Source organism: Zeus faber, assembly GCF_960531495.2.
Source record: "Zeus faber genome assembly, chromosome: 17".
In the NCBI taxonomy this organism is placed as follows: Eukaryota; Metazoa; Chordata; class Actinopteri; order Zeiformes; family Zeidae; genus Zeus; species Zeus faber.
The window spans coordinates 5,001,244-5,016,916 of NC_137204.1; the positions used below are offsets into that span (position 1 = coordinate 5,001,244).

The following is a 15,673-nucleotide window of genomic DNA, read 5'->3' on the forward strand; positions in this document are numbered from 1 at the left end:
TGTTTTTAACTCTGTGTTAGCAAGTACGTTTTCGAGAAAGCTTTTCAAGCTTTTCAAAGCTTTTCAATGCTGCTGCTTCGCCTTTAACTGCCTTTGATCCAGGTTTTAACACAGAGGAGCTCGTCTCCCATTTAATGACACGTGTCTGACTGTCCTGGGCTCTGTCGCCCCATACAAGGACAAAAAGTCATATAAAACATTGCAGCCCTGGCCAAATTAATAGCACCCAGGACCTTAAGAGTGAAGAGTGGTTTAAACGTATTTTATTAGATCTTGAAAGATGCTATGCACAATTATCAAGAGGTCAAAGAAGCAAGAGCAGCATTATTCTCTAGCCTGATTGACTTCGTCATCACCCCCTTCCCCTGCCATCTTACTCAGGCCTCACCAGAGATGTGTGAGGAGTTGTAAAACTTTATTGTGAAAGCTGAGAATATAAGACAGCAAATTTTACATGAAACTCTATCCCATATGAAATCATCAACCACGTGCAGCCTGGATATTATCCCCACCTCATTTCCTAAAGAGGTGATTGACACAATTGGACCGAGTTTATCTATTTTAAATAGCTCACCGAAAAAAGGCATTTTTCCTTCTGCTTTTAAACATATTGTGGTCCATTCTCTTTTAAAGAAACCAAACCTTCATCCCTCTGTTCTTAACAATTTAAGGCCCATTTATAAACTTCCATTTCTTTCAAAGGTTTTAGAGAAGGTGGTATCAACCCTGCTTTTAGCTTTTATGTGTGGATACTGCAATTTTATTTCTTTTAGATCAAAGGGCAGCTTTTGACACTATAGATCACACCATTTTAATTGACCGTCTTAACACCTGGGTTGGCATCAGCACTTGCCTGGTTTTATTCCTACCTTTTAGAAAGAACCTTTGCAGTCTGCCATAGGTAACGACTCATCCTCTACAGCTCAAGTTACCTGTGGTGTACTGCAAGGTTCCATTTTAGGTCCAATTTTATACCCAATCTATGTGCGGCCGCTTGGCCAAATTATCCAAAGACATTGTCTCTTTTCATTGCTATGCAGACGACACACAGATATACCTTCCTCTGAGACCTGGTGACCCAAACAGCCTAGCTGCTGTTGTAGATTGTCTCAATGATGTTGGATGGCACAGAATTTTCTTCAACTCAATAATTCTAAATCAGAAATCATACTGTTCACTCCATCAAATTCTACCAGTCATATTGGGAGTGTCCTTGGCACTCTGTCTGCAAATATTAAGTCCGTTGCCAGAAACTTGGGAGCTAGGGAACTAGTTCAGAACGCAGCAGTTAGGCTTCTTACCGGTTCCAAAAGACGACATCACCCCAATGCTGGCTTCTCTCCATTGGCTCCCTGTTCGATTCAGAAACAATTTTAGCTAGTGCTATATAAATAAAGCTATTATTATTACTATATTATTACAGAAGTTGTGTGACGCAAGTAGCAAGTGAAACTTGCTTAGTGAAAGTACTTTTGGCTGTGTGAAATGTGTAAACAGTGAACTTTGAACTATTACACCTCTTAATATTCAAGGATAGCATGAAATGGAAACATTTGATAATCCAGCATTGAACACAAAAGTAGCCAATGCATGTTAAAAGATTAGAGACTAGAGGAACTACCTACAAGATTTCATGGGGTATATCGTGAAATATTTCTATTCAGGATTTACAAAAATGGAGCGCTTCTCATTTCCATCTTCTCGCCTTGCTGTTCAGGTCGAAGACCTATTCCTGACCTTTGCGAAGAAGGCCTCCGCCTTCAACAGCTGGTTTGAAAACGCAGAGGAGGATTTAACAGACCCTGTGCGCTGCAACTCACTGGAGGAGATCCGAGCCCTGCGTGAAGCACACGAGGCGTTTCGCTCATCGCTCAGCTCGGCCCAGGCCGACTTCAACCAGCTGGCGGAGCTGGACCGACAAATCAAGAGCTACCAGGTGGCGTCCAACCCCTACACCTGGTTCACCATGGAGGCTCTGGAGGAGACCTGGAGGAACCTCCAGAAGATAATCAAGGTCTCTGCACGTTTCCCCTTCTTGATAACTCCACACACGGGCTAATGCACACTGCTCCGGCTGAACGATGGAGTTAACTACAGTGATGGGGTTTTTTTTGGTGTGTGTGTGGTTGGTAGGAGCGTGAGCTGGAGCTGCAGAAGGAGCAGAGGAGGCAGGAGGAAAACGATAAACTACGCCAGGAGTTTGCACAGCACGCCAACGCTTTCCACCAGTGGCTGCAGGAAACGAGGTACAATAAGACTTAAAGACTGTAAACCTGGGTCAGATTAGTGAACTACTGTGAGCTGAACTTTTGGTGAGCTGCAGTCTTCAATAATGTGTTTTTTGTTCCAAAGTCATTTCGTATCTCTGAAATGGAATACACTCACATTAACATAAGTTACATAAAATGGTACAGTATTAATTTTGAGTTGTGGCGGAAATACCACATAGGTTTCACTTGATTACAGGGTTCTTACCACGTGCTTGAAGTGCTTGACTTTCTTCCTCCGAAATGTAAGGTCCTTGGGGAAAAAAACGCAAACATTGAAAACCTGCTTTTCCATAATAAGCATAAATGTAAAAAGATTCCAGAATCACTTTTACGACATAGATTATGCCATATATGTACATTTAATGTACAACATGAGCATTGAAAATGAATATTAGTTTTGGATTATTAGTCCTTGAAAATAAAAAAAAATTGTGCTTAACAAAGTATTTGAAAGTCCTTGAATTTCATTTTGTAATGCCAGAACGAACCCTATAATTAATGATTAATTAAAATGATTTACATTTTAAAAATTGGGGTTGCTTTGCTATAGGTTCAAGTTCAAGAGATTATTTGTCACATACATACGGTCGTACATATATGCAGTGAAATGTCATGACACCCAGTGATTACGCACAAGTTCTATAAGCTCGAAAAATACTCATGTGCGTAATCGACACGCGGTGCTCGCGCAGGCGGCCGCAAGGGGCGGCGCCAAGTTAAGTTCACACTCACGGCCACTAGCCAGTAGATGCTATTTGGATGTATTGAGTTATTAGAATTGGACCGTAACTTCCATTTATTCAAAAATAGAATATAAAAATCTTATGCATAAATCGGCCCAACCATCGTTCTACGAAGTGCTGCGGTGACCAGTGTCCCTGTGTTTATTTTTTCCTTCATCTTTTTCGGTCCCCTCCCCTCCATTTTGACCTCCTATCTTTGGCCGCCACCAGGACATATCTTCTGGATGGGTAAATATCATTCTTTTTTCTTTTTTTTTGTGTGTCGATGGTTGATTTTGACAGTAATACTTTGTCAAGTATACTTTGTCTATATTTATCTCAACGTGGGCTAGTTTTTAGGTGATGACACACTCCCCCAGTTGGGGGGGTTTCGTTATTAGTCATCAGTATGTATGTGCTGGCATTTTTTGCAAAACTTTCGTATAAAGTTGTCACAATGTTTCCATGTCTTATTATTATAATAATAATAATAATAATAATTTACTTTTTCGGTTTGTGCCCAGATCTTGCATGGTGGAAGAGTCGGGAACCCTGGAATCACAGCTTGAGGCCACCAAGGTAACCGTCACTCCTAGACTTGATTATGTCACGCAACCGCTGCTATTATTATTTATATTATGCGATTTCAGCATTGCTATGACTGGATTTTGTTTACTTTGAACAGAATTATTGGATATGCAAGATGTGAATGAGTTCACTGTCGCCACTGTGATCAGGTGTTTTTTTTGTGCGTTCAGTTATGGCAGTTAGGCCAAGTATGTGGTCAAACTAATTTAGCACAATTAAAAATTTTACAGGTGCCATTGCAATCGATTAAAAAAATGCTTGGCATGCTTTGCTTTCTGTTCAGAGAAGGTTTATTAAGTAAGAAGGATCTTAAGAAGGTTTACTAAGACTCTGAGCATTATAAGCATGTAAAGTCTTACACTTACTTAAAATAAGGAGAAATAAACATTGCTTGTACAAACAACATCCTCTGTGATTATAACCACAATAGCAATAATTGTTAAGGAGTTTGTACTGTTTGTCGATTAATGCCATACTACTTATGCTTGTTTATGTGCTTATACATAAATGGGGACGGTAGCTCAGGAGGTAGAGCTGGTGGTCTAGTGATCTAAAGGTTGCTGGTTGGATCCCAGGCTCCTCCTGCTAGCATGCTGTAGTGTCCTTGAGCAAGACACTTAACCCCTCATTGCTCCTGATGGCTGCGTCCGTCGGTGTTTGAATAATTGTAAGTCGCTTTGGATAAAAGCGTCTGATCAATGACTAAATGTAATGTAATGTAATGTAAAATGTAATACATGCACACACAATTTTAGCGCAAGCACCAGGAGATTCGGGCAATGCGTAGCCAGCTGAAGAAAATTGAGGATTTGGGTGCGGCCATGGAGGAAGCACTCATCCTGGACAACAAATACACAGAACACAGTACCGTGGGCTTGGCCCAGCAATGGGACCAACTGGACCAGTTGGGCATGAGGATGCAGCACAACCTGGAACAGCAAATACAGGCCAGGTAAACAAATATGATGAATTCTCCATTGAACACCCCGAATACAGCGTGAACCCCCCATAACTTGAGCATGAGTGTGGCTTCTTTTAAGCTCAATATCTTTACTCATTTGTCCTTTAGGAACACCACTGGTGTCACAGAAGAGGCTCTGAAAGAGTTCAGCATGATGTTCAAGTAAGTTGCTCCAACTTATTTCAACTCAAAAATGTGGTATTTTGAAGTGCAGGTAGAGCTGGAAGTCTTTTATCTCAATAATCAACTTGGGAATCTTTATGGATTTTCTTTTCTTTAAAGCTATTTTTCCCCAAACAGAAAATCTTAGTGTTTCAGATCCTGTGCGGTGAGAATCAAGAATTATCACCCCTCTTTGTCCCGGTTTTTAATCATTCCTTCCTCCTTAATTTTAAAGACACTTTGACAAGGAGAAGTCGGGCCGTTTGAACCACCAAGAATTCAAATCCTGTCTTCGATCATTGGGCTACGACCTGCCTATGGTGGAGGAGGGCGAGCCGGATCCAGAGTTTGAGTCCATCCTCGACACAGTGGATCCCAATAGGTCAGTCGACATGTCGCGAATGGTTTATATGTTGTTGCTTGTCGTTATTAGGATTACATTGCCCGGTATTTGTGATCTATTTACCACAAGGTGTCAAATGTTTCTGGCTAACCCCAACATTGTCTGTGCAGGGATGGTAATGTGTCCTTGCAAGAGTATATGGCTTTCATGATTAGCCGCGAGACAGAGAACGTCAAATCCAGTGAGGAGATAGAGAGCGCCTTCCGTGCACTAAGCACCGAGAACAAACCCTATGTCACCAAAGAAGAGCTCTACCAGGTAATATCCGATGGTTTTTACATGCCGGTGGCTGTTGCACAGTGACGAGGATACCAACGTGTTAATTCTGCCTCTCTTCAGAACCTGACCAAGGAGCAAGCGGACTACTGCATCTCGCATATGAAGCCCTACCTAGACGGCAAGGGACGGGAGCTGCCGTCTGCTTTCGATTTCGTTGAATTTACGCGCTCGCTCTTTGTCAATTGATCCAATCCCCCTTTGCCCACCAGTGACCAATCGAGATGCATTTTATCCAACACACGACTACACAGCTGAAACTGCATGATCGTGGCACCAAGAATTCACACAAGTAACAACTGTCCCTATTTAACTCGCTATAACCTTCACTCTGTGCTTCTTTGATGAATACCGTAGATCTGTCTGCATTTGAATAATTGCTTTTAGCTTGTGCTGGATTTAAGAACATATACTTATAATAATGTTGTGGCACCACCTTAATGACTGCAGTGTGCTTTAATAAACTCTACTGGTTAGAACTGGAAATAACAACCCCCTGTGCAATTTATTTGTCCATTCAAACTTTAATTGCAGGAACAGTTTGAATACAGTGGTACCTTGAGTTACGAGCGCACTATTATACAAGTTTTCCGAGTTACGAACCGTCGTTCCGATTTTTTTGTATTGATTTGCGAGCAAAAATTGGAGTTACGAGGAGCGAGCTTCAGGTAAACCGCCGCTGGTGGGCGTGGCCAGCATTCCGCATCTCACTCCTTAACTTCATGTGTTTACCTGAGCGTGGAAGCATCTCTTTGGTGTTTTGTGCTCGCGATTTGTGCTTTTTGTGCATTTATTTTGCCATTTTTTTTTGTGAGAAGAAGCAGATAATGTCCTTTGACTTAAAGAGCAAAATAATAGAAAAACATGAGTGAGGTGTGCCTGTGATGGAATTGGCGAGGCAGTACGAGGGTATTACGCCAGCCAAGCGAAAGATGGAGAAACTGCTGTTGGTGTGGTTGACGGAGAAGCAGCTCGTAGGAGATAACGTGACAGAGGGTATCATCTGGGAGAAGGCAGAAGAGAGATCTACACACTCTTATTGTGTTTTATTATGTTTTTATACAATATTTGTTGTTTATAAATACATTTCTTATTTGAAAACACGTAACAAAAAAAATTTGGGTTTTTTTTGGGGGGCTGGAACGGATTAATGGCATTTCAATTAATTTCAATGGGGAAAATTGATTTGCTATGCGAGCAGATTGAATTACGAGCTCTGTCACGGAACTATTTAAACTCGTAAGTCAAGGTACCACTGTATAACAAAACATAATACACACAACGCAGGTGAAATAAAACTTGCCTCTACAAACAAATAAACTTTTAACAGTCCTTTAAGTGACTATTAAGAGCATTGTCATTCTGCCATATCATTGGCTAGCTGCTCTAGCTGGATGATCTCTCGGGGCCTTTGCTCAGTCAAATTAGAGCTCAGTTGCCAGATATGTACTGTACCATCAGTGCTCCCCACTGCCAATAGGTTAGTGTTGGAGAAGTTGAAGGACACACAAGTGGCTGCCTTGTCATCACTGCCTTGATGTATTGTGGCCACTGGCTTAAGGGTCCTCCGGCCCAGGTCAAATATGTGCACAACACCTAGGGTAAAGGAAATGGTAATAAGGGTCATTGTTCTTTTTTTTCTTCTTTTTAAACCTGGACCTCTTTTTCTTTTCTGGTCATGGAAGATATTTCTGATTGTATCTTAATTAAATTCATCCGTATACATCATAGGTCATTTGAAAAACCATAGTTAAATGAGGTTCAGGTCAAAAAGTTAACAAAGGTTAGGATATCATTGGTTATAATGTATCTCGAAATAACTGCTCTAACTAGACAAATATATAAAACATCCGAAATGCGTTTAAGCAGTAAAAATAATGCCGATGGCCAATTCTAATTCCCTGCAACATGCAGTCCATACAGTTTTAATGGTGTACCTTCTCCAGTGGCTGCAGCAAAAACCAACGGTCTGGTTGGGGACCAGTGTACGTCAAACACATATGAGTCCGACACCCGCAGGGAGAGGAGCGGACTGGCTTGGAGCAGAGAGTGAAGGTGGGCCAGGCCATCTGTACCGACACTCAGAAATAAGTTCCTTCAGAGATGGCAAAACATGAAGTACAGCAAATAAATACAAACCCTAATGCAACAAACAGCCAAGGCAATAGCCATCTGAGCTTACACTATTGGACTTTTACTATCTAAAACAAGTGAGTTTTGAATTATGGTCATCGGCACACAATGGAGCTTGTCACCTCTGAAAAGGAGAGCAGTGTATGGAGTGGACGGGGCTGCTACATGGCCTAAAGGAGAACACGGCTGGGTCTCTCAGGATCACACTCTGCCCTTCGGAGGACACCACAGCGGGTGTAAGAGAGGAGAAGGAACACTTGAGTAGCAGGCCACCCTCACTGCCAACAAGAAAGGTATCAGAGTCCCAGGGAGATAGGGCCAGTGACGTCACGCCTATATGGCTGGTTCCTCTGGTCTATCGGAGGCAAATGTCAGGCATTTAATGCAAATGTATAAACTACATAGACATATACTTGACTTGCCAAGCCTTACTTTGATGTGGGGAACTTGTCTGACTAAGGCATATCCTGCATTCAGGACTAGTCTCCCATGGTCTGGATCCACTACCCAAAGAAGTACTCTTCCTCTTGAGCATGCACTCAGCACTCCCAGCTCTCCTCGCTTCTCAAGGGGTACCCAGTCAACCTAGAAACCCAAATACACAGAATGTCTTCATTCAATTTAAATTGCAGTGTTAGTTGAGAATACTTTTCTCCCTTCTATATCCTATATAGCAACATTTGACTAAAAGAGAATTTGACCTGATTTACTGGTTCGCGGTGGCTGTCAGGAGACATTGTGGTCTGAGCCATCACTGGGTCCTGTGTCCGACCAGTGTCCCAGACCACCACATCTCCACTGTACAGACCCCCTGTTGATACAGGGAGAATTTCGGGGGTTACTCAGAACACACTCTTGACAACCGGTGCAGTCCACTGATGAGAAAGGAAGGGACGACAGTATACCCGCGATGACCGAAGGCCGGTTGGGATGAAATGCCAGAGACATCACAGGAGTGCTCACATCTATTGTAACGTCGGGTTGTGCCGGGTTCATGCCGCGGCGGTCCACATTCCAGGTGCATACATATGACTTCTCAGTACTCCAGTCTCCATTGTCAGTGCTGTCATGCAGAAAAAAACAACTATTTTACAATGACTAGAGAGGAATGTCCTTGAAATATCTAGTCTACTTAGAAATATTTAGTCATTTGAAATATAGGCAAAAACATCTTGGGTACATTGGGTCTAGTGGTCATCTGAATTTGGCAGGTGTAGGGACCCTTAAATCTTAATTTTGTTTCTTTTAAGTTACAATTTTTTATAAGAGCTCAAAACATACCGGCCATAGGAACAGGCTACAACCGAACCTGTAGAATTCCATGATATGCTGGTCGTGTGAAGATGTTTCTCTTGAGCCCTTGGATAATGCAGGCAATGAAGACAGGCAACCTGCAATGTTCAAGTTTAAGTTCAAGAGATTATTTGTCATATAGATGCGGTAATTCATATATGCAAATGTCATGACACCCGGTGATTACGCACAATAAGCTCTATAAGCTCTAAAAATACTAAAATGTGCGTAATCGACACAAGGTGGATAAGCAATCTTGTATAGATAAAAGTAAAATGTAATGTTATTGGAGGAAAACTTGAAATTGAAAATATAATTTAGGGACATCCGAGGTATCCTATTTGTAAAATTTATACTAGATAGCTTAATTTATAAAAATAATACATATAATGACTTGTTGACTCATTGCTCAATCTTACCAATCGACTCTGGTCTTCCCAATTGGCCTGGAACCCATCAAAGGCATGGCTTTTGGCATTTTTAGCCAACTCTTGGATGACTGTGTCTTCTACACAATCAAGGAAGTTCTTTAAGCCAGGAGCTTCTGGATCGTGGTGCTTCTGTTGGAGATATTGCTCCATTAACTGGTCGGGTGGCTCTGTCTGGCTACCGTTGTCCACAGTGTAAAGGCTCTGGACTTCAGCTTCAGCACTGGTCACTGGTTGTGTTTGGCATCCTCTCTGAAAAATGTCAGCAGATGTAGACAATTGTACATGTTAAAATGCCCTGATCATGAAAAAAAATAAAACATGTAATCATTTCATATGGTTCACTTTGTTCCATTCCATCCATTTGAGGTGAACGCCCATTTGTTTCCTTCCGTCTGAGTAAAAAGTAAACACAGTGAATCGGGCTAGCAGAGCATGCTATGTACAAGCCTGTCGTCAATCCTTATTTCCACGTTTGTAGCTATTTCATTTGGTATATAAAATCTTTCTTAAATACTAATTGTAAATTTTACAATTGCCAGGGCTTCCCCCTGAAGCACTAAACAATACTTGCCTTTCCAATGCGCCAAAACCATGTTGGGTCCAAACGCAACAGTTATCCATCTATTTGTAAGTTATTTGGTTTATAATGCCTCCACTGCTTTTTTTGGTACAGTCAACGGCAACATTTTAGTATTTACCGTTGACGTTTGACGCAATTAACTGCAACAAAAAGAAAATAACCCAACGGGATAAATCCTTGACGCTCGAATGACCTCGATGACATTGATTAAAAAAAACCAACTCGTACAAACCATTGGGACTCCAGTGTTAACAACTTAAAACTCGTTTCATCCCACGGTACAAAACACGACGACGTGTTAAAATGACACCAGTCTGACCTTTAACTCACCGATTGATTCGCAAACCTTTGGGATTTCCTCCAGAGCGACTCGATGCCTACACAATCCAACGCCTCGTCCTTAAACATTCTGGCGGACGTCAACTGAAACTAACGTTTACAGACAGAATATGTTAACGAAACAAAAAAAAAGCCATTATTATTGCGACTACTTGGGTTTAGTTTCCATCCATCCGAAGCCTCATACAACTACTTCCGTTTACCGTAGACCAGCGTCATGACGTAGAGTGTACGCTGTAGGAAACACGTTTGGTTGTGCGCCGTATATAATGAGGGCTGGAAGGGTGTTGTTCAAACGAATGCAATGCTTTCATCATTCTGCTTAAATGACCTCATCTTGGGTTTGTATTATATATCGAAATACGAATGTAAAAACAGTGCGGACGGGTGCATGCGTACGAGCCGGTGCTTGCGGTCGTGTTTTGGAACAAGGGGAAAGAAGTCGCCATTAAACACGGTGGCGCCAAGCGGAGCGTTGCGTGGCTCAAACTCGAATGTGCGGTTTCTTTCACATCCGCGATGTTTTGTTATAACAGAACTACAAATACAAACGTATATAATGTTGCGATAATTTGCATTTCCATAAACTAAATGTACGCTCCGTGTAAGCAAAATTGTTTTCCCTTAATGTGTTTTTTTTTCATTTTTTAAAACTTGATTTTTTTTTTATATTTTATTTTAACTGAAAATATCAACAAATGTAGCAATTAATAGCATTGCGCGCGTGTGTGTGTGTGTATTTCACCACAAATATATATGAAGATATTATTGTTTCCAAACAACTGAGAAAAGTCACACGTGTATCACTACATTTTAAACGTGTAGACTTTTTTTTAGTCTCCCACAAACACAACACAACAGTTACACCTTCTCAAATTCTTCATTGCAGGTGCACAAACCCTACTCTACCAATTACAAATGAAGGTTCTCTGATCTCTGAACAGTGCCCGCCCCCGGCTCTACAGGTGCACAAATCACTTTTGTTACACATTTCACTGAGAAATGTGCAAAAGTGAGTGTGTGTGGAATTTGGTGTGTGAATGTGTTTTGCACCATATTCACTGTAGCAAATGTGAGCATGCATATGAGTTTCTTAATTTGTGATTTGTAGAATAGGATTTGTGCACCTGCAAAGAAGAACTTGAGAAGGTGTATCTGTTGTGTGACAACTACTTGTGTCCACAACTACAAATCCCACTGTCACAAGTGCTCAGTTGTTTTGATACAATGATATTTCACAGCGGTAGCCTGACACTGCCAGACCAATTCGCAAATGCCAAATAGTCTGGAACCTCTCAGTTAATTTTCGATTTTCGAAGGGTGTTACCAACGGGCACAGACCAAAGTGACTGTAGATGCAATTAGACCTACAACCAATCAGAGCAACTAAACGTGTGAGGTAGCGCTGAGCGACGGGCCAGTTGGTCAATTAAACTTGAACCTACTTATGTGTATGTAGATATTTGTCTTAAATGTTTTCTTAAAGCTTTTTTTTTAAACTTATATTAATTATTATATCCTACTAAGTGTGTGTAAATATCACTCTTAAATTTGACTTTTAGCTTTTTACATTTTCCTGGATGTCCAATTTCTTGTGTGTATTGTGCACTTGGCTAATAAAGCCGGCATCTGATGTTGTGTTGTCCCTTCATTTACTGCCATAACTATGACAGGAAGAGGCTACGTGCGGAATTGCTGTTCCAGTTTTCCTGGACTTAATTAACTCTGTTTTGTCGATATATGTTGTAATCTGATGTTATGGGAGAAATTTACTATACGTTTAAAGGAAATACATTTATTATGTACAATACATATAAAGAAAGAATAATCATTATCTTGCCTATATGCTATATATATAACCCTTAGACGTTTTGTACCACTAATATAGTTAAACTCTCGGGACCAACCTAAAACAAAAGATTGTATTTGTACATTTCAGAGCCAAAACATAAACATGTCCCCAAACAAGGTAAAGAAGCATGGGATGAGATGACAACATATAGAAGATGGATTCACAGAGTAGAAGATATAAGGTGTAGCCTGAGCCAAGAATAGTAGCTGTTCTGCAGCTCACCCTTTGTATGACTTGTTTAAAGTTCTAATAAAAGTGTTTTTGATGGTAATTCCTTGGTTTCCTGAACTTCCAGTTAGTTTGTTAAATGTTGTTTTTCCACAACTTTTCTGTTTGTTTTTCCATGTACATCTACATATATGTGGTGATTCTCCCCCTCTTGGAGTAGTGATTAGTTTAAAGACCAAAACATGGTAAGATGGTAGATCAGGCGGTAGAGCTGGTGGTCTAGTCATCTAAAGGTTGCTGGTTTGATCCCAGGCTCCTCCTGCTAGCATGCTGTAGTGTCCTTGAGCAAGACACTTAGCCCCTAATTGCTCCTGATGGCTGCGTCCATCGGTGTTTGAAAAATTGTAAGTCGCTTTGGATAAAAGCGTCTGCTAAATGACTAAATGTAAATGTAAGATCATTCTCCAAAATGGGGAACCAGCGGTTCTGTGTAACAAAAAGCTGTGTTCTTGTCATTCTACAGGTCATCCACACCAGAGTTGTCGCAAGCAGTTATTGATGATTAAAGAATTAAAAGTGGCATTGCAGGTTGAGAAGTTGAACTCCACATGCAGACTAACTCTGCCCTAAATGCAATGGCACAAATACTCAATGTTGCGTAATTTTCCGGGTGCCTTGAAATGACATTTCACTACATATATATATATGAATGTATGTATATGTATGTGACAAATAAACCCCTTGAATCTTGTATGCTCCGCATGCTGACAGTACAGGTTAAAAAAAAAATGTTTTTAACTGTAACCAAATCCTTTCGGAAGTACGGCTAACACATCTTTCTTATCAACAAAGGCTTTAAGAGCTGTTTGTTCTTCTTTTGGAGAAATGATACCGTCCAGCCGATGTGGAGAGCCGGGCCACATCGCACGCTATTGCCCAGCACCAGCGCCTGTACGAAGCTCCTCCTCTACCAGAGCGCGCCTGAGGCTCTGACGTCTGGGTCAGGCTCAGGGGCTGTACCTGGACTGTAACCGAACGGTACACTATGCATAGCCCTGGTGGACACTGGGTCCACCATTTCCATCGTCTGCCCCGGAACACTGCCAGGCACAACTAACCCGAGACCGCAAGGCTGGCAGCCCACCAAGCAATGCAACACAACAGTCACCGGACAACGCACCAAAATGGGGGGAAAGAGCCCTTCAAGTGACTGTTGCTAACCGTGATGTCGACCACGAATTCTGGTTGGCCAACATACAAGACGCCTGCATTATCGGGTTGGACCTGCTGATCAAGTGGGGGGCTGTGGTGGATCTACCCAGACCCACACTCTACTTGGGTACTGAAGCCATAGTGCTCCACACCATTGGTGAGGATGGACTATGCATCAAGCCCTCCACGAGCCCCTGGGCGGCGCCGGTAGTCTGGGTTGGGAAAAAGGACGGCACGTGGCGGTTCTGCGTTGACTACCACCTGCTCAACGAGGTCACCCGCAAAGATACCCACTACCTCGGGTTGACGACGCCCTCGATTGCATAGCTGGTTCAGCTCCCTCGACCTGTGCAGCGGCTACTGGCAGGTAGAGCTGGCGCCAGAGGCACATCCAAAGACTGCCTTTTCTATCGGCCAGGGACTGTGGCAGTTCAAGCTAATGCCATTCGGTCTTTGCAATGCTCCAGCCACCTTCGAGCGCCTGATGGAAAGGGTCCTGGTCTGCATCCCACGGGACCGCTGTGCCGTCTATCTGGATGACCTCCTCGCCCATGCTGCAGATTTAGAGAGCACGCTGACCAATCTGAGGGAGTCGGAGCCCGCCAGGCCGGGCTCCGACTTCATCCAAAGAAGTGCCAGCTGTTTCGACAGGAGATGTTGTTCCTTTGCCATGTCGTCAGTGCAGCTGTAGTTTCAACCGACCCAGCCAAGGTAGCAGTGGTGAAAAACTGGCTTGTTGCTTGCGACGTGAAAGAGCTGTGAAGCTTCCTGGGGCTGGCTGCCTACTACAGATGGTTCGTGAAGGACTTTGCCACCATTGCCAGCCCTCTACACAAGCTGACACAGAAGGGCCAGGCATTCCAGTGGGGGGAGGACTGTTCCTGTGCCTTCACAAAGCTGCGGTCGGCACTCATCGAGGCCCCTGTTCTGGCCTATCCAGACCTGCGGCGCCCGTTCATTGTGGACACTGATGCTAGCGACGTGGGTCTTGGAGCAGTGCTGTCCCAGGAAGGTGAATAAGGTGAACAGGTCATCGCCTACTTCCGCCGCTCCCTCAGACGGCCTGAGAGAAACTACTGTGTCACCTGTCAGGAGCTGCTGGCCGTCATACAGGGCCTCTGCCATTTCCATCTGTACCTCTACGGGCAGGTTCCTTCTGCGCACCGACCACGCATCCCTCACCTGGCTCCCTAGCTTCAAATAACCAGAGGGACAGCTGGCCAGGTGGCTAGAGACACTAAAGGACTCCAACATTGAGATTTTCCACCGAGCTGGCCGGCTCGATGCCAACGCTGATGTGCTGTTGCGACAGCCCTGTCAGGAGGCAGAGTGCCAGCACTGTCGACGCGTCGAGGGACAGGATGCAGCAACGTTGAAGGTGGTGATTCCACGGGGCCGTCGAGCAGATGACGATGGTTCCTAAGAGCCCCCCAGCACAAGCGACAACCACAGCGTTGGGAACATTGACCCAGACCAACTCCAACACAAGCAGAGCCAAGATCCTGTCCTCTCCCGGGTTCAAGAGTGGGTGAGGGCAGGCAACTGACCAGACTGGCCAGCAGTCTCAGCACTGGACACAGAGACAAAGGCCCTCTGCTCGCAGTGGGCCAACCTCATCAGCCATGATGGGCTTCTGCATCGCCGCTGGCAGACTCCCGGTGGCCATTGCGACATCTTCCAGCTCCTGGTGCCCGTCAGCTACGTTCCAGAGTACTCCAGCTCATCCATGGCTCTGTGGTGGTTGGTCACTTCGGGGTCACCAAGATGCTTCATCACCTCCTGCTTCTTCTGGCCAGGGTGTCGTCAAGACGTGGAGCTCCACATCCACCGCTGGGCTCCCATGGAACAGGTGGTCGTGGACATCTTGGGCCCCTTTCCGGCCACAGAACAGGGCAACTGCGCGACTCGCTATTCTGACGAGCCACCAGCAACGACATTGGGATCTTCACTTGCCCTTGGTCCTTTGGGCATATCAGACCACTAAGTGCAAGAGTCCACTAAGTGCACTCCGGCAGCCTTCATGTTTGGACGCGAGCTCCGCACTCCTGTGTGGTGGCCCTCCCCCCGAACCAGAGGTGGCCGGGGAGCCGGTAATGGACTTTTTTCACCACCTTCGGGAGCGGCTCCGGGCGATGCATGAACTGACCAGGCAGGCTCTAGGCAAAAGGTGGTGGTTCTTCATCGCAATCGGCTTGCCCCTTACCGACCCTTGGCTCAGTCTGAGAGTGAGTCAGGGGCAGAGGGGCAGCCTCCAGTCTGTGCCTTGCCACGGGAAGCAGGTGA

General features: G+C 43.9%; 2 protein-coding genes across 6 annotated transcripts in view; one reads left to right on the forward strand and one right to left on the reverse strand.

Annotated features, from left to right (window-relative positions):
* sptan1 (spectrin alpha, non-erythrocytic 1) overlaps positions 1–5,874 on the forward strand; it is a 63,646-nt gene extending 57,772 nt beyond the window's left edge. For all 5 annotated transcript variants that reach the window (XM_080018051.1, XM_080018052.1, XM_080018053.1 and 2 more), the window contains 9 exons: positions 1,718–2,014; positions 2,134–2,246; positions 3,224–3,241; positions 3,517–3,571; positions 4,336–4,532; positions 4,650–4,703; positions 4,939–5,085; positions 5,217–5,364; positions 5,446–5,874. In XM_080018051.1, coding sequence (XP_079874177.1) covers positions 1,718–2,014; positions 2,134–2,246; positions 3,224–3,241; positions 3,517–3,571; positions 4,336–4,532; positions 4,650–4,703; positions 4,939–5,085; positions 5,217–5,364; positions 5,446–5,571 — 1,155 coding nt within the window. In that variant the 3' untranslated portion in view covers positions 5,572–5,874. The remainder of the gene's footprint in view (positions 1–1,717; positions 2,015–2,133; positions 2,247–3,223; positions 3,242–3,516; positions 3,572–4,335; positions 4,533–4,649; positions 4,704–4,938; positions 5,086–5,216; positions 5,365–5,445) is intronic.
* Positions 5,875–5,908: 34 nt separating this feature from the next.
* On the reverse strand, positions 5,909–10,335 carry dync2i2 (dynein 2 intermediate chain 2). The gene is made up of 9 exons (XM_080018056.1): positions 10,150–10,335; positions 9,228–9,488; positions 8,797–8,906; positions 8,421–8,578; positions 8,217–8,326; positions 7,948–8,100; positions 7,638–7,870; positions 7,320–7,477; positions 5,909–6,978 (listed from the first exon to the last, which is right to left on the reverse strand). The coding sequence occupies exons 1-9, from the start codon at positions 10,225–10,227 to the stop codon at positions 6,740–6,742; spliced, it is 1,500 nt and encodes a 499-aa protein (XP_079874182.1). The 5' UTR covers positions 10,228–10,335; the 3' UTR covers positions 5,909–6,739.
* Positions 10,336–15,673: the final 5,338 nt, after the last annotated feature.

Bases quoted from the DNA above. Each gene is read 5' to 3' on its own strand.
- dync2i2 (XM_080018056.1), bottom strand. From the start codon at position 10,227: ATGTTTAAGGACGAGGCGTTGGATTGTGTAGGCATCGAGTCGCTCTGG. The intron at 8,907-9,227 runs GTAAGATTGAGC...TGAACATTGCAG, and splicing joins GGGAAGACCAGAGTCGATTG to GTTGCCTGTCTTCATTGCCT. The intron at 6,979-7,319 runs GTACACCATTAA...CCTTTACCCTAG, and splicing joins TGCTGCAGCCACTGGAGAAG to GTGTTGTGCACATATTTGAC.